Genomic DNA, 24,557 nt, shown 5'->3' on the forward strand with positions numbered 1-24,557 from the left:
TCTAGAAAGAAGAAAGATTTTTACAGCTCAGAAATGTTCAGGAAAAGTTCCAACCTATGGGGAAAATTCCCAACCCATTGGCCCAGATGGTTGACTGTGGCCTCAGGTGGAGTCCCAGGAGGTCTAACAGGGCTGTGGGAGCTGTGAGTGGGGTTCCACTGGTCTGTCCCTTCTTTGTGCACAGAGACACAGCACAGTCGTTCTTGAGCAGGCAAGGTCCAGAGAGAGACAGCCATGGCGGACCCACCCTTAGGACCTGGAGAAGGACCTGCTGGCCTTACCACCACACTCCCAAGGCAGAGTAAGTGTCTCTGGCAAGTGCTGAGAAATCAGAAACCTCTAACCAAGAACACACAAAGTAGGTCGCAGGGAAGCACAAAATTGCTCAGGATGCCAAGTGGCCACTGGCTGAGGTGATATCCAAGACAGACCACAGCCTGGTTAGGGGCCTCAGTGAAGAAAAGCAATGCTGAAGGGATGGGGAACATATCAACACCAGCCCCTCACAAGACCCAAGGCAGGTGAAGCTGCACAGAGGTTTTGGTCATTGTGTGGGTAAGGGAGGATAAGGACGGAAGGACTAAGGCTGTGACCATGGGTAGGAGAGAGGCCAGATTCTTGTGACAGTGGGGAGGCAGAGCTGGCAGGGCTTGGTCCATAGAGCAGGTGCAGAGGTTAAAGAGGAGGAGGTGAGGATGACCCCGGGCTGCTGGCTTGCATCTCTGGTGGTGGATGGTGGTAGTCCAGGGAATCATGGGAGAGGCATTATGGCCGCCTATCCACACCTTCCCCAGAATAGCCGCAGGCCCTCTGGGGACAGTAGCATTGACAGGGAGAGCTATGAGAAAGGAGTTACAGAGACTTCATCACCCCTGACTGCTGTCAGGAGCAGCCTGAGCTGGGGATGAGGTAGGACCAGGACTAGGACCAGGACATCCCCCAGCTTTGCTTTCAGACCCATGGGACCCATGAGACCCCGTGGAGATGACAGTGGTCCTGGCTAAGGAGGGGGCAGTGGGGCAGGACATGGAGACAGCAGGAAATTGAGAGGGGTGTGATGGGGGGAACACTGGCTGTCAAGAGAGAGAAGCTCCAGGGTCCAGGAAAGCCAAAACCAAGCAGCTAATGAGAGGCCTAGGTCAGAATCCAGACGTTTCATCCAGTCAGCATGTGAACGAAACTCTTCTGTTTGGGCAGAATCAGCACTTCCCGTGGCCTGGCCCAGGGACTGCCAAGAGGAACCATCAGGAACATTTATGCTCCTGGACAGAGACAGTTTTCCCCTCCCATTCATGCACATTCTGCTTAATAAGGAAATGTGGGCTGGGAGGTCTCTTGGGGACAGGAGTCCTCCAGGCCAGGCCAACTCAGAAGTCCACTGGGGCTCACAGTCGCTCAGTGTCAGTGTGCCCCACCTGACCAGCAGTGAGCTTGTGCCTGGAAGTCTCTGGGCAGAGCAGCCAGCTAGGGTTCTCCTGGTCTTGTGGTGACACCCTGGTACACCCCTTTCCCCAAGCCAGTGAGGCAAACTGTCGCCAGTGAGCCACCAGACCTAAAGCTTGGAGAGTTGGCTTCGTGGTGCCTAGAAGACCAGATGGGTGCCACATGAGGAGGTCAGTTGTCTTGCTCAGGGCTGCCCTTCCCTGCATATTGGAAAGTGTGGCCTTTGGTGGTCAAAGTAGTCTTCCTAGTCATGCTGGGGTCCCACGGGGACTCCTGTGGAGTCCTGGCCCAAGGGAAGTCAGAACAAGGTGCCACAGAGGCGATGGCAACATCATGCTCTCCTCTCTTGTCCCATCCTGGCCAGTGGTTGTTTGCACTCCGCACACCCCTGCGCCACTATCAGCTACAAATGGCTCAGCCCAAGAGACCAGAGGGCTCAGGTGGCTGCCCATGTGCAAGAGGCAGGGCCTTGGCTCGAACATCTCCTAACGTGACACAGCTGGGAAACACATTCACCTATCAAGACTGAGGGCACTCTAAGGAAGGAGACACACCAAGCTACGCCCAAGGCAGCATGGTAAGGGTCACATGGGTGACCCTGGGCCAGGGAGAGTGGGCCACAGGACTGAGGGAGGAGCAGAAGCAGCATCTGCTCCTGGCCCAGGCTGGTCTAGTTCTGCCAGGACACCTTCACCTTCTGAGCCTCTTGGGCTGGACTCCAGGCTTCGAGGGAACACTGAACCTTACACTGGGCCTCCTGCTCCCTCCTGCCTAGCGCTGCACCGTGCTCAGTGCCCTTCCCTGGAGCAGGGACTGTGGAGAGAATGGCCACAACCCCAGGTCTGTCTCAAACCTTCCTGTGGGAAAGAGGAGCATCTCTAAGCATCCCCACCAGCAGCTCTAAGGAGAGCCCAGCCCCAGCCTGGGTAAAATATGTGGACCAAAGGCTGTGACTTTGACAAGTAGACATCAACACTTATGACCTCAGAAGAGACAATCAAGGTTGAATACCACCTTGCTGGGCTGGAGCCTGGACAGTGGGACATGCCCTGCCCCATTGTGAGAAAGCCTCCCACCCCACCCTGAATGTGGGACACAACCCTCTGCACCATGGCCATTCGATCCCTACCCCTCTGAAGGTCACAGGTCCATGGCAGTATGGGACCTCAGGTTCTCCTATCTGAGCAGGGGAGGCTGGTGTCTTTCATCAGGGCCATGCCCATGGTAGCTGGAAATGGGGAGGCCAGCTCAGGGACTCTGGGATCAGCCTTAGGGCACTAGTCAGAGTCAGTAGGCACCATTACCCCCAACTCTTGAGTGAAAGTTAGTTCTGAGTAGAACTGGGGCCTGAGGTAGGGACAGGAAAGGGAATGCAGCCCTTTTGCAGCATTAGTTGTACAGGGGCAGCAGCCCCATGGCTGCTGCAGACCCAGAACTCTTTCTGGTTCCCATGCCACCCACTACCCAGGCCCGGCCTCTCATCAAGGTTCAAGGAAACATGCTTGGTCCAGCTCTTACCTCCACCAGGTGGGGTGTTGGGTTGAAGCCACACAGGTTGCACACCTGGAGCCTGCAGGTGGTGCATGTGTTATAGTTGGCTGGGCTCTTGCTGCCCACGTTGAGCTCAGCTTGGCACAGTGGGCAGGTGGCCCTTTCCTTCGGCATGGTCTTTGGCTTGGCAGCAGCCTTCGATGCTGCCTGATGTTCTGCTCTGCCATGCTTTGGACTGATTGTTCCCCCAGTTTTTGGCAGGGCTCCAGGTCCAGATCCAGGACCCATTCTAGCCCCAGGTTCAGTTTTGGCTCCAGGTGCTGGCCCAGGCCCGGGCCCTGAGCCCAAGGGTTTTGGGCCAGCCTCCTTGCTGGCATCATTGAAGACGATCTTAGGTGTCCCCTTGCTGGGGGCAGGCTGGCCCTGGGTGTCAGCCTCGGGCTGCACAGACATGAGGGTGCTCGCCTGGGTTAGCAGCGATGCGCCAAGGCCGAAGAGCTTACCAGTGAGGCCCTCCTGGGTCTGCTCAGCGGCACCAAGCCCAGCGGGCACTGCAGTGGCACTTTTGGCCGAGGCCTCTCCTGCAGGTGGCCTGGGCTCAGCTGTGGAAGGCTTGGTGGGTTGAGGGGGCTGAGGAGACACCCTCCCCACCTCTGGAGGGGCAGCTGCTTGGGCAGGCCCCGGCACTGACGTGGCCCTGGCTGTCTCAGCCTGGCGGGACCCAGGCTGTGGTCCTCCTGGGCCCCGAGATCTCTCTTGGTCTGGCTTCCCCAGGGCCTGTTTGGCCGGGGAGTGGGCAGGAGACAGGGCTGGGGAGTGCAGCTGCTGCTGGCTCTTGGAGCGAGGTGCAGTGGTCATGTCCATTCCCAGAGCCCTCTGCATCTGACAGTTCAGACAGAGCCACTCCTTCACCTGAGGAGAGAAGCAAAATAGTCAGCAGGGTGGCCAGGACTGGCGGTACTCATGGCCCAGTCAGTGCAGGCCCCACAGCAGCCAAGGCCACTCCTAGCACAGGCAGGAGCACCAAGCCCTGCTCAGGCATTTCTGGGCTGCCAGGGGGCAGGGCTGAAGGACAGATGGCACTCCCCTGCCCTCTAGGAGTTGCCAGGCATGTGAGACAGTGGAGGCAGTCCCATCCCCCGACCCCACCCCAACCACCAACCCACTGCCTGCCAGACCCTCCTGCTTGAGAGTCCTCCCCGCCACCCCCTGGCAGTGCCTCAGATCTGTGCACCCCAACCTCCTGCTTGGATGAACCCAATAGCCTTCCCCTGCTTCCCACTTCAGGCCATTTGCACATAGCAGCCAGACTGATCTTTTAAAACCTAACCCAAGAGGAAAGGCATGGCCCTGGAACAGTGCTTGTATGCAATGGGTATTCAGTAAAAACTTGCATAATGAATAAATAAGTGAAGAATAATATGTGGGAGAAGGAGGCATAGAGAATAAAAAGAAACCATGATTCCTATCCTGAAGGAGCTTAGAGTCTAGCTGAAGAAACAAGATACTACAGAATGAAAAATCTTGAGAACAAAATAAGTGAGGGTAAAGTAATGCAATGTAAGTGACTGATGTTAAGTAGAATTTTTAAAAGCCTTTTTTTTTCCCTTAAGGAAGATAGCTTTTTAAAGAAGTGGGATGATTCATGCCTCCAAAGCAAACGAGACATGTGCCGCTATCCATGTGATAAACACACAGTTTCCCTCTGTCATTAGCCCTGTGCAGGGATGGGCACGTGACCTGGCAAACAGAGTCAGAGTCCTCCACGTTATCTGGTAATGAACAATAGGAGAGAGGGTCTTTATTCCTTTTCCTTTGGATTACTAATCAGAAGGATGTAGCTTTGGAGCAGCAGTAGTCTTCTTTCCCAACATACAGAGAGACGCTAAGAATGACGTCCATAGATGGTAGGAGTCAACGAAAGGAGAAAGGAGTAGATCTGATGACTTCATTCCATTCCCTGGATCTGGCTATGCCCCAAGTCTACCCTTGGACTTCCAGTTACATGAACCAATAATTTTTCTCCAAAAACCCACAGGTAAATCAGAGCATCTCACCAATAGGATCAAACACTCTTAAGTGGATTTCCACCACACCTTGGGAACTCTTCAGCACAACCCTGTGACCCAACCCAGCCCCACTCCAGCCTCCCCCTCTCTCTGGTCTCTTTTCCTGCCATCTCCCCTTGGCTGTCTCACTGCAGACACTCTAGGCTGTCTGCTCTGCCAAGTGGTTCCCTGAGCTCATTTCTGTACCACGGCTTTTGTACTCCTTATTCCCTCTGCCCCCGGCCCAGCTTGTTGTATAGATTTCAGAAGAGGTATCATTTTCCCACCAGGGCCTCCTCTGGCCACACAATCTAAAATGCTCTCCTTTGGCCAGGTGCGGTGACTCACACCTGTAATCCAGGCACTTTGGGAGGCAGAGGCAGGAGGATCATTTGAGGTCAGGAGTTCGAGACCTGCCTGACCAACGTGGTGAAACCCCATCTCTACTGAAAATAGTAAGAATTGGCCAGGTGTGGTGGCGAACGCCTGTAATCCAGGCACTTTGGGAGGCAGAGACAGGAGGATCATTTGAGGTCAGGAGTTCAAGACCTGCCTGACCAACGTGGTGAAACCCCATCTCTACTGAAAATAGTAAGAATTGGCCAGGTGTGGTGGCGAACGCCTGTAATCTCAGCTACTTGGGAGGCTGAGGCAGGAGAATTGCTTGAACCCGGGAGGCGGAGGTTGCAGTAAGCCAAGACTGTGCCGCTGCACTCCAGCCTGAGCAACAGAGTGAGACTCCATCTCAAAATAATTAAATAAATAAATAAAAATAAAACACCCTCCGGGTACTCTGTGTCAAATCACCCAGCTTATTTTCTCCATAGTGCTTATTCTTTCCCAAAGTGTCTACTGATTTGTTGTTTACAAGGTGTCTCCTGTCCCCCAAAGCAGCCCATGAGCTCTCATTGATAGGGTGTTCTCGGGGCTGCACACAACATGTGGTACAGAGCAGGGCTCATGCCAGAGGGGCTTGCTTCATTCATCCTGGCAATTTGGTCATGCAGGTCATAGCTCAACAAGGTGGAAGCCCTGAGATTTGGTGCCTCAATGAAGAGGCTCCTCCTCATCAACCAGAGCCGAGGCTGGAGGCCAAGGTTGTTCTCTGTCTGTGGTTGCAGCCAGAGGTTCTGAATGCACCCTACTGGCCACCCAGTAATCACCAGGGGAAGGTGCCATCTCATCTCTGGGGCAGAAGGCCCCTTTTATTTACCCGCACATGTGGCTCCAGCCCTGCTCTCTGCCTTGAGGCCCCAGGGCTACTGCTGCAGGTTGACTTGCCAGTTGGGGGACCTGGGCTCATGTGCCTTATCCCAGCAACCCAAGGGCAGCAGCCAAGAAGAGGGAGAACACTGCACTTTGGCGAGCACCCCCTTGTGCCAAGCACCACATAGGGCATGTTCACAGGCATTCTCTCATTTTGTCCTCACAGGAGAGAAAACCAAGATCTGAGATGTTTTAGCAATGTGCTCTCAATGGTTCCCTGGCTAGGAAGTGTTGCTGCTGGCAAGATCAGCCCTGACAGCTCTGCGTAGCTCCTAAACCACAGCCTGGACAGCCTGGAGCCTGGTGCCTTCTGCAGTCCTGCCTCTTCCAAAGGCCAAGTCAGGCTCTAGAAGTCAGCACTGCAAACCCTGGCAGAGCCCCCCAAAGGCCAATCCCAGTTCTAGAAACTCTAAGAACAGTGATGCCGAGGCAGGGAGGTGAGAAGCCATCCCACTAGCTGGGAACCATTAACCCACCCAGATGCTTTTTAAGAAGCAAGGCAGGCTGGGCACGGTGGCTCACGCCTGTAATCCCAACACTTTGAGAGGCAGAGGCTGGCGGATCACGAGGTCAGGAGATCGAGACCATCCTGGCTAACATGGTGAAACCCCATCTCTACTAAAAATACAAAAAATTAGCTGGGTGTGGTGGCACATGCCTGTAGTCCCAGCTACTTGGGAGGCTGAGGCAGGAGAATCGCTTGAACCCGTGAGGCACAGGTTGTAGTGAGCCGAGACTGCACCACTGCACTCCAACCTGGGCAACAGAGCGAGACTCCGTCTCAAAAAAAAAAAAAAAAAAAAAAAAAAAGAAGCAAGGCAGCTTTGTCTATGTTTGGGCAGAGAAAGCCAGAGAGAAAACAATTTCAGTCCCTGAACCCAGTCTAAAGACCTCTTTAGAAAGGTCATTCTTGGGAGGGAGGGGCTTATTCCCATCAAAGTTGGAGTTCCCCAGAGCAGGCCATTTCTACTCATCCGGAGAGGGACCCTGGAAGGGGATTACTCCCCAGAGAGGAAGCTCAGCCTCCGGCCCAGGGTGGCAGCCACAAATTCAGTTCTTCCCGTGGGTGCCCAGCCCACACTCAACGTCCCATCTCTCTCATTCACCAGGGCACTGCAGCATGCCCTGAGGTGAGACTTCTTCCTGGGAAAGGGGATTTAGGAGGTAAGGCTTCTTATCCTGGGACTTTGGGGTGACTCTCCCTGGGGTTCTGAATCAGGCTGAACAAAGGCATGTGCCAAACCTCCTGCACTCACCGCCAGAACTTTCCTTTCCCCAGCCTCCGTCATCCAGGCTGTGGCACAGGCATCTCACCTAAAATAGAACTTCTCCAAGAAAAGGCTGAAACGCCCCTCAGTGACTCATCGCCCAGATGGGTGCAGCTATTTCTATCCAGCCTCTTCCAGACGGTAAGGAACCTTGACCGCACCCTCCCCACAGCCCCTCCCAGGCTCAGGCCCAGCATGCAAGGCCTCCTAAGGAGGACACTGGCTGAGGGAACTCTCTGAGGCCAGCAATACATCCCCCTCTCTGCCTACCCCACAGATCCCCAGGAGTTTCCTGGGAAGAGCCCAACCTCATTCTCTTCCTCCATACTGCAAGGCCCCTATCCCCACACTCAGGGGGATGGAGCCTGTCCACGGGTTAGGGAGAGAGATGATGGCTGTGCACCCCAACCCACCTGCCCACCCAGACTGGGTATTCATGAATAGTTCTGTGGCAGACTCCCCTGGCCTGAGTGCCAGTACAGTTAGAGCCTTCCTTAGCTGCACACAGTGATGCCTCCTCATCAAGAGGTTGAACCCAGAAGGCTCCCTGTGGCTCCTAGGTCCTCTCCAAGCTGGCTCTCCACCAGAATCAGAGGGACTAGCCTTTTACCAGTGTGACAAGAAGCCTCAGCTAGGGTTCTGCTGTCTAATACCTCCAAGATCCTGATCTGGCACATGGGCAGGAGATGTGCAGGCTACCAGCCATGAGCCTCATGTCTCAGGAGCCTTCCTGGGGCTACCCTAAGGTGGACAGCTCTGCTGGACATTAGCTTTGAACGAGCTGACTGTTCTTGCTAGCAAGGAAGCCCATCTTGCCATCTCCAAGGTCTGGTAGGGACCTCCATGGAAGCCCGTGCACCCCGGCCCAGTGGGGGTCTAGGTGGCAGTAAGGATGGGAAGGCTTAGTGCAGTACAAGGTCAAGAGGTGGTTTAAGAGGTGGGGGAAGCAGAAGCTACCGGAAGCCTTCCTACAGGCTTTGCAGGGAGCCACTGCCACCTGTCTGCTAGGGACTTGGAAACATAGGACCCTGTGGGCTCTGTAGCTGTGAGAGGACTTTCTCCCTAAGAAGAGTCTTTCTTAGCTGCTTCCTTACTCAAACTATTCAGTGTGCAGAAGGGCACCTAAGGTGGCACTGGCCAAGGATGCAGAGCCTTGGGGCCCAAGCTGGAGGCTATATGAACTCTAAGTTGAATGAGCAGCTGTGATCTGTCTGCAATGGTCACTCCCTGCTAATTCCTCCACTGGGCTCTGGAGCAAGGAGGGCAGTTCTGGGAAGAGCTTCTACATCTTCGCTGCAGGAACACTGGCTGCACAGAGTGTCTCAGCCCTCAAGAGTGGGACTCAGCCTTGCTTGCCATATCTGGCCCCAAAGGATGCTCACAGGGTGGAGTCTACCTCACGGTCACCTCCATGGCTATCAGGAAGCTCTGAGAGCCCCCCGAAGTCACATGTTCTCTTCCCACTCCCCTCCTCTCACCCCCCAGCAGCAAGGAAAAGGAGGGTTGCAGACGTCACTCAGCCTTCTTCCTGTGGAGAGCCCCAGCCCTACCAGGGAGAGCAGGCATTCAGTGTTTCAGATCACTCAGCACTGACATCACGCCTGATGCCGCATTTATGCTTTCCATTTTGGTACAAGTTGAAACATCACAGAAACAGCTCATAAAGGAGCCCTCCCTGCAGGTGCCAAATCTAGAGGTTCCTGGGAGGGCCCCACTGGCCAGTGTGACTATATGCCTTTCTGGGCTATGAGTCACTGGCCAGGTCTCAGCAGGAGGAATATACCTTCCCACGCCCCCTGGACAACAAGGACAGACCAATGTGCAGAAGGGCAGCTAAGGTGGCAGCTGAGAGGGAGGGAGTCAGGCCTAGCCTGGATACTCACGCTGGTACAGCAATAGACATGTTGCCTGCCCCATCTAGTACCTTACTGTCAGATAGCTGACCTCAGGCTTAGGAAGCAGGTACCATAGGGTCCCAGTGGGCAGGGTCACACTGATCCAGAGCTGGACCAGCCAGGGAAGGCCTGTGCCAATCTATCAGAGCCCTGAGGAAGGTCTTGGGAACCTGCCCAGCATCTGAGGTCAGGATCTGGGGAGTGGAGGCTGAACCTAATCGCACCTGGGGCTAGAAGACCTCACTGGCTTGGATCTCCACGAAAGGGAGAGGATCCATCCCCTTGCTGATCCCTGGACACATCTGTCTCTCTGCTCTCAATATCTCTTAACTCCTCCCACACTGCTCTGGACAGCCTCTCCTCCCCACCCAGGATGATCCGGTGTACCCTGTAACACACCCCATCCATGACCAGCCAACTCCCCTGCACCCTCCCCATACACACTCCTCTTAGTCACCAGTAACCCTCTCCAGGAGAGGCTGGACCCTTGGACTAGCCTCAACTTCCCCTTAAAATCCCCAGGACCCTTTGGTTCATGCCCGGCTTCCCCTCCTGGCTTCTGCTGCCCTCCCTCCAGGCCCCTTTATCCTGGCCTGCAAGTCCTTGGCCCTCGCCTCTTAAACTCCCGCTAAATGACTTCCATGGTCACTCCAGATGACCTGCAACCCACATGGGGCTGAGCTGCAGACCACTTCTCAAAGCTCACCGACTGGAATAATTAATTGCTGTACATTGCATTATATGTAAATTTTAGCTAAAAAAAAGAAACCTTAAATAAATACTGAACTCTAGTTAATGATACGCTTGAAGTGCTTAGTGGGAAGTATACTGATATCAGCGATATACTTTTTTTTTTTTTTTTTGAGACAGGGTCTAGTTCTGAAGTGCAGCGCCATGATCATGGCTCTCTGCAACCTCCACCTACCAGACACAAGTGATCCTCCCACCTCAGCCTCCCGAGTAGATGGGACTACAGGCACGGTGCCACCACACCCAGCTAATTTTTGTATTTTTTTGGTAGAGACAGGGTTTCGCCATGTTACTCAGGCTGCTCTTGAATCCCTGGGCTCAAGCAATCCTCCCACTTTCGCCTCTCAAAGTGCTGGTATTACAGGTGTGAGCCACCATGCCTGGCCCACTGCAATGTACTTTGACATTCAACAAAAAGATGGATGGATGGATGGACAGACAGAAGAACAAATAGATGGTAGAATGGATACGTGATAAAGCCAGGAGAGGAGGGGTTCATTATAAATCCAGATAGTGGCTTTGTGGGTGTTCCTTGTATAATTCTTTCAACAATTTTGTAGGCTTGAAAATATTCATAACATGAGGTTGGGGGTAAAAATGACTTGTCGACCTGGTTGTTCTGTTTTGCTCCACCTAGCAAGGCATCAAGAGCTCCTGTGATGGGCTCTTGGCAGTTGACTCCCCACTACTGCTCAGATATTCTCCCCTCCTGGATCCCATGGCCCTCCACTTGCTGGCCTTTCTATTCTTCTTTGCTTATCCTTGCCAGCCACCTTTGCTGGGTTCTTCTCAGTGCTGGGGAGCCCAGATCCTGATACCTCTTCTCTCTGTCCACATCTCTCCTATGGCACTTTAAATGTCACTATATGCTTTTGAATATGAAACAAAAGTCTCCATCCCAACCTGCCTGCTTCATGCCAGGGTCTTAGATTTGTCAGGCACCTTCAACTTGGCAATGGCCCAAACAGAAAAATTCCCTGTCTCCATCTCCTACCCTCCACATCCAATCCAATTCTGTCTGTTTAGCCACCCAAACACACCAGGAATCTATCATGGCTCTTCGCAGTCATCATCACCACTACCCCAGCCTCAGCCTCAGCCCCCTCTGCCACTCTGGCTCCCAGCGCCCACCCGCTACCCCTATAGGCTGTTCTTCACATAGCAGCTGGGGGGAGAGGGGTGTATATACATGTGTGTGTATGTGTATGTGCTGTTTTATTGTATATGTATATATATGCACACACATATATAGTGTGTGTTAAAATAAATATTAAATTGCCATTTTAACCATCTTAAAGTATACAATTCAGTGGCATTAATAATTCATAATGTGTAACCATCACCTCTGTCTATTTCCAGAGGGTTTTTTAAATTTGCAGTATTTTTGACCGGACACTGTGGCTCACGCCTGTAATCCCAGCACTTTGGGAGGGTGAGGCGTGTGGATCACTTGAGGTCAGGATTTCGAGACCAGCCTGGCCAATGTGATGAAACCCCATTTCTACTAAAAATACAAAACTTAGCCAGGTGTGGTGGCACATGCCTGTAATCCCAGCTACTTGGGAGGCTGGAGGTAGAGGTTGCCGTGAGCCAAGATTGCATCACTGCACTTGAGCCTGGGTGACAAAGTGAGACTCCGTCTCAAATGAACAAATAAAAAAAAAATTTGCATTGTTTTTATTGTGGTAAAATATACATAAATTTACTACCTTAACCATTTTTAAGTGTACAGGTCAGTGGTATTATGTTCATAATGCTGTACAACGATCACCACCATTCATCTTTGTAATTCTTTCCATCTTGCAAATCTGAAACTGTACCCATGAAACTCCCCATTCCCCCTTCCCCTAGCTCTTTTTTTTTTTTTTTTTAAGGCAGAGTCTTGCTCTGTCATCAGGCTGGAGTGCAGTGGCACGATCTAGGCCCACTACAACCTCCGCCTCCTGGGTTCAAGCAATTCCCCTGCCTCAGCCTCCCAAGTAGCTGGGACTACAGGCATGGGCCAACACGCCCGGCTAATTTTTTTTTGTATTTTAGTAGAGACGGGGTTTCACCATGTTGGCCAAGATGGTCTCGATCTCCTGACCTTGTGATCCACCCACCTTGGCCTCCCAAAGTGCTGGGATTACAGGCATGAGCCACTGCACCCGGCTTCCCCCTTCCTCCAGCTCTTGACAACTACCATTCTACTTTCTGTCTCTGTGACTTTGACTACTCTGACCACCTCATATTTGTCTTTTTGTGACTGGCTTATTTCACTTAGCATAATGTCCTTAAGGTTCGTCCATGTTGTATCATGTGTCAGATTGTCCTTCCTCTTTAAGGCTGAATGATATTCCGTTGTGTGTGTGTATGTATATACATATATTTTGCATATTTGTTCATTTGTCAATGGGCTGTTGGTTGTTTTCACATTTTAGCTATTGTGAAAAATGCTGCTGTGAACATGGGCGTACAAATATTTCTTCAAGACCTTCCTTTCAATTCATTTGAGTGTATACCCAGAAGTGGAATTGTTGGATCATATGGTAATTCTATTTATAATTTTTTGAGGAACTGCCATACTGTTTTCCAGAGTGGCTGTACCATTTTACATTCCTAAAAACAGTGCACAAGGGTTCCAATTTCTCCACATTCTTGCCAACATTTATTTATTTATTTATTTTTATAGCAGCCATCCTTAACGAGTATGAGATGGTATCTCACCGTAGTTTCAATTTGAATTTCTCTAATGATTAGTCATGTTGAGTATCTTTTCTTTTTTTCTTTTTTTTTTTTTTTTTTGAGACAGAGTCTCGCTCAGTTGCCCAGGCTGGAGTGCAGTGGCGTGATCTCGGCTCACTGCAATCTCCACCTCCCAGGTTCAAGCGATTCTCCTGCCTCAGCCTCCTGGGCAGCTAGGATTACAGGTGCCCACCACCACACCCAGCTAACTTTTGTATTTTCAGTAGAGACAGAGTTTCTCCATGTTGGCCAGTCTCGAACTCTTGACCTCAGGTGATCCACCCGCCTCAGCCTCCCAAAGTGCTGGGATTACAGGTGTGAGCCACCACAGCCGACCTATGTTGAGTATCTTTTGGGGAGTTATTGGCCATTTGTATATCTTCCTTGGAGAAATGTTTCTTCAAGTCCTTTGCCCATTTTGTTTTTCAGAGACAGGTTCTAGCTATTTGCCTAGGCTGGTCTCAAACTCCTAGGCTCAAGATACCCTCCCACCTTAGCCTCTCAAGTAGCTGGGAAGACAGGTATGTGTCACCACACCTGACTCCTCTTTGCTCCCCCCCACTTTTTTTTTCAGACACAGTCTGGCTCTGTCACCCAGTAGTGCGATCTTAATTCACTGCAACCTCCGCCTCCTGGGCTCAAGCGATTCTCCTGCCTCAGCCACCCAAGCAGCTGGGAGCACAGGTGCCCACCACCACGTCCGGCTAATTTTTTTATTTTTAGTAGAGATGGAGCTTCACCATGTTGCCCAAGCTGGTCTCAAACTCAAAGTCCTGGAATTACAGGCGTGAGCCACTGCGCCTGGCCTCTTTGCCCATTTTTAATTGGGTTTTTGTTTGTTTATTTTTGTTGTTGAGTTGTAAGACTTCTCTGTATATTCTGGATATCAATCTCTTATCAAATATATAATTAGCAAGTATTTTCTCCCATTCTGTGGGTTGCCTTTTTACTCTGTTAATAGTGCCTTTAGATATAAAAAATTTTTAAATTTTCATGAAATCTATTTTGTCTATTTTTTCTTTTGTTGCCTGTGCTGTTGGTGTCATATCCAAGAAACCACTGCCAAATCCAATGTTGTGAAGCTTATCCCCTATGTTGTCTTCTAAGAGTTTTATAGTTTTAGCTCTTATGTTTAGGTATTTCATCTATTTTGAGTTAATTTTTGTATATGATGTAAGGAAAAGGTCCAACTTCATTTTTTTGCATGTAGATATCCAGTTTTCCCAACACTATTTGTTGAAAAGATTGTTCTTTCCCTACTGAATGGTCTTGGCACTCTTATCAAAAATCATCTGACCATATATGTGAGGGTTTATTTCTGGGCTATGTATTCTACTCTATTGGTCTATATGTCTCTCTTTATGCCAGTACCACACTGTTTTGATTACTGTAACTTTGTAGTAAGTTTTGAAATCAGGAAGTGTGAGTTCTTCAGCTTTGCTCTTCTTTTTCACAGTTATTTTTGCTATTTGAAGGACCCTTGAGATTGCATCAGAGGGGTGTTTTAAATGCACACCTGACCTTCCTACTGCCACCTTCCCAAACCTTGGGAGTGCATCAGGAGACCCCAGCAAGCCCAGCAGGACCTGCATGCCTTCTGGTCCTGTCCTGTGGTACAGCTGTCCTGGACCTTTGCTCCTGAACCCTCACATGGACCAAGCACATCCCCTCAGGCCTCCTCTTTTTCCAACTGCCTCCCATCCAGCAGCTCTTACATTCTACAGCCTAATGCTCTCTCTTTGGAGAAGCCCCCAATAATTTTTTTTTTTTTTTTTTTTTTGAGACAGGGTCTTACTCTGTCATCCTGGCTGGAGGGCAGTGGCATGATCATGGCTCATGCAGACTAGATCTTCCCAGGCTCAAGTGATCTTCTCACCTCAGCCTCCCAAATACTTGGGACTACAGGCATGCAACACCATGTATCTTTGCACCATGTATTTTTTTTGTAGAGATGGGGTTTCGCCATGTTGCCCAGACTAGTCTTGAACTCCTGGGCTCAAGTGATCTGCCCACCTCAGCTGCTCAAAGTGTTGGGATTACAGGTGAGAGCCACCTGCCCAGCTACCCCCAGGAATCTTGTCTCAGCATCGTACCAACAGCACCCCCCATAGCTCTCCCCTCCTTGACCCCAGATGTGATTGTGTGTTTGCTTGTGTGGTTCTTGGTGGCAGTGGTGCCTCCTGCACTGGCCTGAAGGCTTCACAGAGCTGGGAAGCACATCTGCTTCATTTCTACCTGTTTCTCCAGTGTCTGGGACAGTTCCCGGCCATCAATAGGACTGAAAAGCACTGTGGAGGGAGGCAAGGACAGGAAGAAGGGAGAGGGCTGCCCTCTGACTCAGTAGGTTAAACATGCCTGTCCAGGCCAAAGGCTGAGCAAAATAAAGAGTAGAAGCAGCAAAACCGACAGGTTACCAGCCAGCAACTGGGAACTTTACCAAGATTTCCTGGTCCCTGCCTCTTCCTGCCTCTGGCTCTCCTTCCATCACCTCCCTTTCCTGCCTCCTCTTCTTGTGCCTTCTTCCACTTCTTCCCACTCCTACTTTATTTATGGATTTCTCTTTTTCTCTGCCATTTTTACTGCATTTTCTTTTTATTCTGTTTCCTTTGCCCTTAGATATGAAAACAAGTGTTTTAGGAGTAAAATTTCTTATTTTCAGATCTGAATTAATTTTATATTCATTCTTAGCTTAACTTATGGCCCTCTTCCATAACTAAAAGGTAGAATTCCATGCCTGTTGTCTCCTCATGGCCCCAGTGGCTGTGGCCTCCACCCTGCAGTGGTCCAAGCAAGTAAGTAGGCCGAAGGTCCTGTCTTCTGGGAACATGGACCACTTCGGGGCATGTACTAAGCAACAGGGCTGGCTGCTCCAGAGTGACTGAAGTTTGGAGAGCATTTCTCTATTGACTTGGAGACTGTTTAGGTCAAAGTGGCTACTCTAAAGCAAACTGCCCACTCTAAAGCAAACTGCCCAAGGACTAGCTATTTGGTGGGAGAAAGGCCTCCTGGAGGGCCTGCCACTTCCATTTTGTTTGGAAGTGAGCGTTGGAAGACTGGGCGGACACCCTCCCGGGCCCAGGGAAGAGGAAGACACCTTTACCTCCCCTCAGGACACTGCTGGTCCCATGTCCTGAAACCTGCTCCTCATTCCTCTCTGGCCCAGATGGCAGTGTGGCCAGGAGGGAGCAGAGGGAATGAGACAAGGCTGCTGGCTACAGCAGAGGGATCTGTGCTGAACTCACAGCACCACCCCCGAGCCATCTGGAGCCCTGGCCCTTGCCGGAAAGCAGTGGGAGGCAGGCAGGGGAGAGAGAGGCTCGGAGCCACTGCACTGTCTCCCTCCCTTCTCCATGCCGCCCACCCTGGGAAACTGCGTAGGCTCATGGCTTGCCATTTGGGTAGGAGTTGGGGATGGTATGGGTTAAACATCCTTGGCTTGGCCTCAGCAAAGTCCAGACCTTGGAATGGGTGAGGGAAGACCATGCTTACTCCTCTGTAGTTTTCCTAGAGAGGCTTTTAAGTAATTCTCACTAGAGCAAGGGTGGTGGGAGGCAGATGGACCACCTTGGCCTGGAAGGCTGGGGATGGGGTGGCAGCCCTGCTGCTCACCACAGGGGCAGAGGGTGGGCCCCTTCACTCTAGATGGTGCTCTGGGAGGATTCTGCTGATCAGACTGGAGGCTCGGGCATGCAGACAACCCTGCCTCTGTACCACAGTCACTCCTGGGATGCTGCTCTGAGGATGAGGACAGACTGGCATCTGGAGGAGCTCCAGGCCAGGATGTGCTTCTGGGGCTGCTCTGAGTGGGGTATGGAAGTCCCTGAGAGGCCTATAGAAGCAGGCTATGCCTGCCCCAGGCCACAGTTCATATTCCCCAGCAACTCACTCCCATCCCCACTGCCCACCCCAACTGCATCTTCCCATCTTCTACTTAGCAGGCTCAGGCCCATGCATTGTCTCCCACCCCCAACTGTCAGAATAGAAGCCTAACAAGGGCAACACGGGCCACCCTTCTGGTGCAGAAAGGGGTGGCAGGCCCACATGTAAGTCACTGAAGAATGAAGAGGTGGACTCGCAGGCCTGAGCAGGCATGGGCATTAGCAAAGCCACTGATGCCAATCCCTGGACTCCTGCTTTTCCTTCAGAGAAATCTGACATTCAGGAAATTCAAGTATTTGTCCAAAACCCCACATCTACAGAGAGAAAAGGAGAATGGTCTTCCTGCCTTCTCTTTATCAGTGAGGACTGAATGCTAACACCTCTGGCCCCCTGGCATCAGTGCATTGTCAGAGGGAGGGTCTCTTGCGGGTAGTGAGAAATGTTCAGGCCTCAAACAGAAACACCCAGTCTTTCTCTGTGGTTTCGGACAGGTTGAATTACTCGCTTGCCCTGAGCTACCAGGACTGGGGAAATCCGGAAAGAAATGGCCTCCACCAAGAAGAGTATCTGGGACTGCCCTATTTGTTCTGAACCAGCTTCAGCCTTAGCAAAATGGACTATGGATGGGGAAAATGAGGCTGCAAATCCCTGGGGGAAAGCTGGAGACCAAGCCACTGGTCTAGGTCCACAGCTCTTTTGCTCCAGAACAACCCAGAATAAGCCAAGACTTCCTAAGGGACTGTGCTCTGAGCTCCTTCCCCAATTTCCATGCAGTCTCAACATGCTCTAGGCACTCAGAAACCCAGCAAACTACATGGGCAGGCCTCCTGCTCTCTGCTGGATGGGCAGGATGGTGAATACCATGTCTGTCTGTGTGAGTGTAGTAGCCCTCCAGCAGCCTAGGGCTGACAGGGGAAACTTGGGTCCGCTGGCCAGAAAAACAGTGATTCCAGATCTCAGACACTGCTTCTAGCCAAAGGGAGTTGACTGTGTGTAATTCCCATCTCCAGATCTCATCTGCTGTTTCTGCAGCACTCAGCTAAAGTAATAACTCTGACTGATGCCATCATACACAAAAACAAAAACACCAAGTCCTGGTGACCACTGCCCAGTGGGGCCAAGTTCTTTCCCTCCTTTCTGTGCATTTGTCCTCATGCAGCCATTCGGCACAACTGTTCAATCACACTCCAGATCTACACAGCAGCTTGAGTTCCAAACCAGCCAGTGAGTCTCTATTAGTGACACACATGAACAAAGTTCCATTTTCTGTGGTCACATTTCAAAGTTCCAAGCACAGTTTCACTAGTCGTCTTGGAGACACCCTGAAAGCCTCCATGTCACTTGTGTGGCCCACGTCCTTCTCTGGGACTGCTATATCCCTCTGTCCACTGGGAAGCTGAGGAACAACGCATCCTGCCGACACGCCCTGGACACAGCACCCAGGCTGCCGGACCTCCTCAACCAGGCTCAGCATGACTATACTAGAAGCTCCAGGCATACTCCCCAGCCCACACAGGGTCCCCAGGACACTCTCCAGTGGCCAGTGTCTGCAGTGCATCTGCGCTGGGACTGGCAGTACCTCTACCTTTTTCTACTCTGATTGGGCCACTCCTGGGAAGTGAGGAACTGAAAAAGAAAGTGAGTTTCCTGGAAAAGGTCACTCTCTCTGACCCCATCACCCAGACACCTAACTTCAGAACCAGCCCCTTACAACATGCCCAGAATCTCGGGCCAGGCAGGAGTTCAGCCCAGAGACACCAGGGCAATCCCAGCCTTCTTGACTGACATAACATCAAGTTAGAAGTGGCCAGGACAGATGTAGTCTGACTAGGACAGATCTAACAGCAGGTGTGTGAGCAAAGCCTGCAAACCTGTTTTCTCATCACATGGAAGCATGACCAGGAAGGTGAACCTGCTCTTAGCAAAGTGACAAAGAGCAACTGCACTGTTTCAAGAATTATGCTTTGCCACCCCTCAGGAAGATGTACCAAGGGTTATTTTTCCTTGACAAGAACACCACTGAAAGCCAACTCTGGAGAAGCAAAGGTTCTACCTGAAAACCCCAGCAGAAAAGGGTATTCACCATGTGTGAACTTGGAGAAGGGACCAGGTCAGCAATTCCCAAACTGGGTGCCATGGAACAGCAGCTCCTAAGATACTTTGTGAAAGCAAGTCTGGGAAAGGCTGCCAACCATAGCCCTGTCCTGGAACTCTGTGATGCCCCTCAGGACACTGAAAGTCCTGAGGAATCTCACAGCAAAGAAACATTTCATTTGTCCGGCCCAGCATTTGTTTGAAGTATTTGGCTGAGACCCACTCTTCACCAAACACTATGGATCTGAAGTAAGTGTGAGGCCCCATCTTCTCCTGGCCCTGAGCCTCAGCTTCCTCCCAGCACAATGAGGCAGATGGACTGAGTGTCTCCAAGGTCTTCCTACTCTGCTGTTTTTCCAGGCACAGCCAAAGGCTGGTTCCCTTCCCACCTCATTGAAGGTCCTGGGCTTGGAGAGCCTATAGGCAGGGGCCATGGTTTGGTGAGGAATGGGATGCCCACCAGGAGCTTGGGGCCACCATGTGTGGCTCTTCTTTATCCCCACCCACCTCACCCGGAGTTGTCCAGGTGCTGTGCTGCATCTCAAGGGCGTTAGAACCCAGAGGGGCAAGGCCAGCATGAGGAGGGGATGTCCCATAGCAGTACAGTCCACCTGCCAAGACTCCCTGTTCCTGTGAGGGGCTTCTGGCTTCTCACTGGCAGAAACACACAGGTGAGCTTCCCTGGCCTTAATCGTATTGTTCCAAATTCTGAACAGCAAGCGCTTACCTAACTGAACAGTGCAGGATGGCCTGTTTCTAATCACAGATGCAATAATCACGAGCGTGCACGCCTCCTCAGGAAGCCCCCACACTCCAGGAGCAACTCCAAAAGCACTGAGTCATCTCCCCACACCGACAGCTCCTTCCTCAGAATCTCACACTTACCTCTCACAAACCACACATCCCACACCCACAGCACCTCATGGCATATATAGACCCTGACCTGTGAACAATTATTCTCACTCAGCTCCCTCCCACATGGTCCAAACGGCCCCAGCTGCTGTTAATCCCAGAGGCAGCCATGCCTGTGCCTGCAGCCAGCCTCTCTCCATCCTATCCAAAGACAGATTCTTGTGGAGAGAAACAGAGGCTTCTACTCCCAGAGGAGTAGGAGGAAATCAGCAGACCTACTCTCTTCATTTTAAAGCGATGGCCCCGACTCATTTGGTGAGACATCCCACAGTCATTCAAAGCATCCTGAACAAAGCCAGGCTGGGGCTGTGGACCCAGAGTCCTCTTGTCCTCTCGGGCGAAAAAGAAGCCAAACTCACAGAAATAGTCCTACAAGAGCCTCTTGGTGAGTGTAGCACACTGTCATCCTTGGTGAATGCTTGGTTCCCAGCCTGGTTCTTTACCCCAAGGTCATTTCTTTAGGAATGGGGTAGCTGCCCCACCACCTCAGGTCCCCAGCTGACTAGAACTAAAGCCAAGAAGAGGTGCTTCCCAGAGCCCAGCTGGAAGGCAGTTTCCTGCCTCCCCTGAAACCTTTCTCGCCTCACCAGCATCCCCATCTAGGGCCTGCTGTCAAAGAGAGAGGCCTCCTGGCCTAGGTCAGGGAAATTTGCCTCCCACTATGTCCTATAGCTGCTCATGGCCCACTCAAAATGAGTTCCATTGGGAAAAATTGTTCTTAAGATTGTCTTTGGTCCTCTCAAAGGCCATTTTTCCAGACCAAACTTGGACCAGGTTAGAAAGTATCTTCTACTCTCAGACTCCACCCAAGCTTTCAGGGGATGCAGAAATCCCTTGGGAGATCTGGCGCCAGGCCCTGTTCTTTGCTGCCACATCTTGGAACCAGGACACATCCCTGCAGAAGGACACAAATGCTGGTGGTCAAGGGAAATGACCAGGAAAAGAGAGTTGGTGAAAGAAGGGAAGGGAACAAGGGGAGGCATGGTAATGAGGTGGCAGGTGAGTGGGGAGCCGGCGCAGAGGTGGTTACCTGGGTGAGATGAGGGTTGGGGTTGAACCCACACTGGTTGCAGACCTTGTTGTGACACTGGGTGCAGGTGTTGAAGTTTGGCTGGCTGGGGGTCGACGTGAGGTCCGAAGTCTTGCATATGGGACACAGCGTGCTGCTGGGAAGGGGGGCGATCTGAGGGACGGAGTAGGGTGATGTGGGAGTGCTGCCTCTGTCCGGTGACACTGAGGGGGACCGCCCTGATCTCTGTGTCCTGCTGTCTACCTGCAGTGTCCTGCGGGGACCATCAGCCTCCTGGCCTGCTGGTCCCTGTGCCCTTGTCTCCTGGGGGCTCTCATGGCCAGGAGTGGTAGCAGAAGCCTGCTTCAGAGTTGGGGAAGCTGCTCTCTGGCTACCCAGGGGTTCCTTGGGGTCCAGTCTCCGGGAAGTGCTGAAATGACATTGAAAATGACAGTTAGAGATACAGCTTAGAGAAGCAGCTTGCGGAGGTCTCTACCAAGCTAGGTGACCCTGCCAAGCCCCATCACCACCCTCTTCCTCCTGCCCAGAAGAATCATCATGGCCCTCATTTGCTGTGTCCTGTGCTGAGCCTTGACAAGCATCTCCAACTTGAACCCTTGGCACCAGGGCACGAGGCAGGATCAAAACATGTCCTCTCACATTCTGATAAAGTGCAGACTCCGATTCAGTAGATCTGAGTAGGGCCTGCCTTGTAAGAAGCTCTAAGGTAATGCCAATACTCTGGTCTGAGGCCCATGCTTTGAGTACCAAGATTCTAAACCTACATTTAGAAATACCTGAGATGGGCGAGGTGTGGTGGCTCAAGCCTGTAATCCCAGCACTTTGGGAGGCCAAGGCAGGCAGATCACTTGAGGTCAGAAGTTCAAGACCAGCCTGCCCAACATGGTGAAACACCATCTCTACTAAAAATACAAAAATTAGCCGAGCTTGGTGGCACACACCTGTAATCCCAGCTACACGGGAGGCTGAGGCAGGAGAATCACTTGAACCCAGGAGGCAGAGGTTGCAGTGGGCAGAGATCGTGCCACTGCACTCCAGCCTGGGCAACAGAGTGAGACCCTGTCTTAGAAAAAAAAAAAAAAAAAAAGGACTGGGTGCAGTGGCTCACACCTGGAATCCCCACACTTTGGGAGGCCAAGGTGTGCACATCAAGAGGTCAGGAGATCGAAACCATCCTGGCTAACATAGTGAAACCCCGTCTCTACTAAAAATACAAAAAATTAGCCAGGTGTGGTGGTGGGCGCCTATAGGCCCAGCTACTTGGGAGGCTGAGGCAGAAGAATGGCGTGAACCCAGGAGGTGGAGCTTGCAGTGAGCCAAGACTGTGCCACTGCACTCCAGCCTGGGCAACAGAGCGAGACTCCATTTCAAAAAAAAAGAAAAGAAAGAAATACCTAGGGCGATTTTTAAAATTCCGACTCCCAGACTGCACCCCAGTCGAATTACATAAAAATCTGTGAAGGCAAGACCCCGGCATTAGTATTTTTTCCTCCCTAGGTGATTCCAACATGAGCCCAAGTTACTATACTGAGATACTATACTGGCCAATCTGTTATATCCTGCCTTGAACCCCTTCAGAGGCTGACCCTAGATTGCTGGGGATGGGGGATACTGCAATGCCTAGTTAATGCCATCTCCTGTACCAGGGGCCTGCCTCTACACAAAGGAACCTTCCTTCTGGTAGCCCTCTGGCAAGCCTGATGCCAGACCAAATCTACCAAGTTGGGATAAAGTGTTACTTTTCCATTAGTGTGAAGCTGGGTGGGGTTGGAGTTCCAGGATCCAGCCTTGAGGAACCACTGAGTGAGGTCCAATGCATCTAACCCTCGCCTCCATCCCAATCTGGCTGCAGAGGAGCCAACAGTGTTGGGTAGTTCCATGAGGTAGAAAGCAAACTGTCAGGCTAAATGTCAATCATATATTCCTTCTCCTTTGACCCAACTTAAGTTCATCTCTGCAATTTTCCTCTTTTCCAGTTTGAAAGAGGATAAGCACAAAAAGCCAAAGGCAATGCTTTATACTGCTTCCGTGAAATTCTCTCCCTGCTTTAGTCTGTACTCATTGGGGTGAATGCTGGCACTCAGGAAACAGGGCTGACTTGCTGAGAGCAGTGTGGAGGCCCAGCCTGTGCAGGAGACTGCCCTGGTAGCTGCTGCCTCAGTGCCCCAGGAGAAGATTCTAAGTTTGCTGCCCCCATCTGAAGGCTATCTGCTTGCCAAAAAGATTTAAGAGCCAACTGGTAGGGCATCTTAGGACAAGCCATTTCAGGGGGAAGATGAGGAGCCTGCCTGGGGACACCCACCCCAAGATACTCTGCAATCCTTCCTCCCTTCTGAGGAACTGGCGGGTAGAGAAACATATCCTTGGTCTAATAAAGACTCTCCTAAAAAAAAGAAACACTATTAAATAGTGTTTAACATTCCTGTCATCAACCATCAGTGGCATAGACCTAACCATCCAGTCACAGACCCACCAATTTCTTCTTCAGCAAGACAACCAGAGTTTGAGTCCAACCCCTCAGGGCCATCTTTGCCACCAGCTGTGAAGCCTAGCATGGTGGTGGCCACAGCATCTGTGGCCCACACTGGGAACCTGGGCTTCTCTAGGCCCTTTCAGTATACTAATTTCTAGGTATCCTAAAGAAATATTTCCCACTTGTCCAAATTAATAGTTTCATTTTTTACATAAATTATTTGGGACTGGAGTTTAAAGGCAGCCCTTGAAAGCAAATCAGAAGCTACTGAGAGCCTTTTACAACATGTGAATGGGCTGTGGCCCCCTCTCCAGGCTGTGCAAGCCTTCTGAGAAATGTAGCCATTTCTATTGTATTTGTGTTGCCCAATAAGTAGCAGGCAATCTATATATACAGTGACTTTTTAAATCAATGTTGTATCACAATGTAGTCTTTCTGGAGACATTTAGGGTTCTAAACTCAGCTGTGGTGACAGTGAATAAACAAGCAATGTCTTCTGCACCCAGCAAAGTCTGCATGTAAGGGCAGTGTTCCCAGCATTGATGTGCGCCCATACGCCTCATGGTAGCCATCATGACACCTGGAGATCGCAATATATGTCCACGGTCTTTGTATTCTCCCGTCTTCCTAGATGCTTCCTTATATACTCTCCTTGATCTTCAAGCTTCCAAACACCTCCTTTTGTCTCTTAACTGCCACTGATGACCTGCTGACCATCTCACAAAAACAGTAGGACCCACCAGAAGAAACCTGCACAACCTCAGCCTCCCTACTCCTGTCCCCCAGTGTTCACCTGCCTCCTGATCCCAAGGCCCACTTCTCACCTTCACAAATTCTCCCCTCTCCTTCATCATCCATTTCCCCCTCTCTATTGGATCATTTCAATTATCATACAAACAAGCTTCTCCCATCCTAAACAACAAAAAAGTAGAAGCAGCAGTACTTTGCTCCACTACTCCTTCAGCTACTGCCCCATTTCTCTCCTCTCCTTTACAGCAAAACTCCTTAAAATAATTATCTCCACTTGCCTGGCAAGGTGACTTGCACCTGTAATCCCAACTTGGGAGACTGAGGCAGAAGGATCTCTTGAGCCCAGGAGATCAAGGTTACGGTGAGCTAGGATGACGCTACTGTGCTCCAGCCTGAGTGACAGAGCAAGACTCTGTCTCTAAAATAAATAATAAAAGAACTGCCTCCACTCACTACCTCCCACTCCTCTCCTCTCTCCCTCTCAACCTACCCCTCCAACCTGGCTTTTGCCCATCACTCCACAGACATTCCTCA

The 24,557-nt window shown here is 51.2% G+C and overlaps 1 protein-coding gene across 2 annotated transcripts in view; it reads right to left on the reverse strand.

The window, feature by feature from the left end:
* Positions 1–24,557, reverse strand: part of BSN (bassoon presynaptic cytomatrix protein) — a 116,004-nt gene that overhangs the window by 25,458 nt on the left and 65,989 nt on the right. For both annotated transcript variants that reach the window (XM_054481598.2, XM_063661115.1), the window contains exons 2-3: positions 20,801–21,209; positions 2,962–3,846 (exon numbers count right to left, since the gene is read on the reverse strand). In XM_054481598.2, coding sequence (XP_054337573.1) covers positions 2,962–3,846; positions 20,801–21,209 — 1,294 coding nt within the window. The remainder of the gene's footprint in view (positions 1–2,961; positions 3,847–20,800; positions 21,210–24,557) is intronic.

Source organism: Pongo pygmaeus, chromosome 2 (assembly GCF_028885625.2).
Source record: "Pongo pygmaeus isolate AG05252 chromosome 2, NHGRI_mPonPyg2-v2.0_pri, whole genome shotgun sequence".
Classification (NCBI taxonomy): domain Eukaryota; kingdom Metazoa; phylum Chordata; class Mammalia; order Primates; family Hominidae; genus Pongo; species Pongo pygmaeus.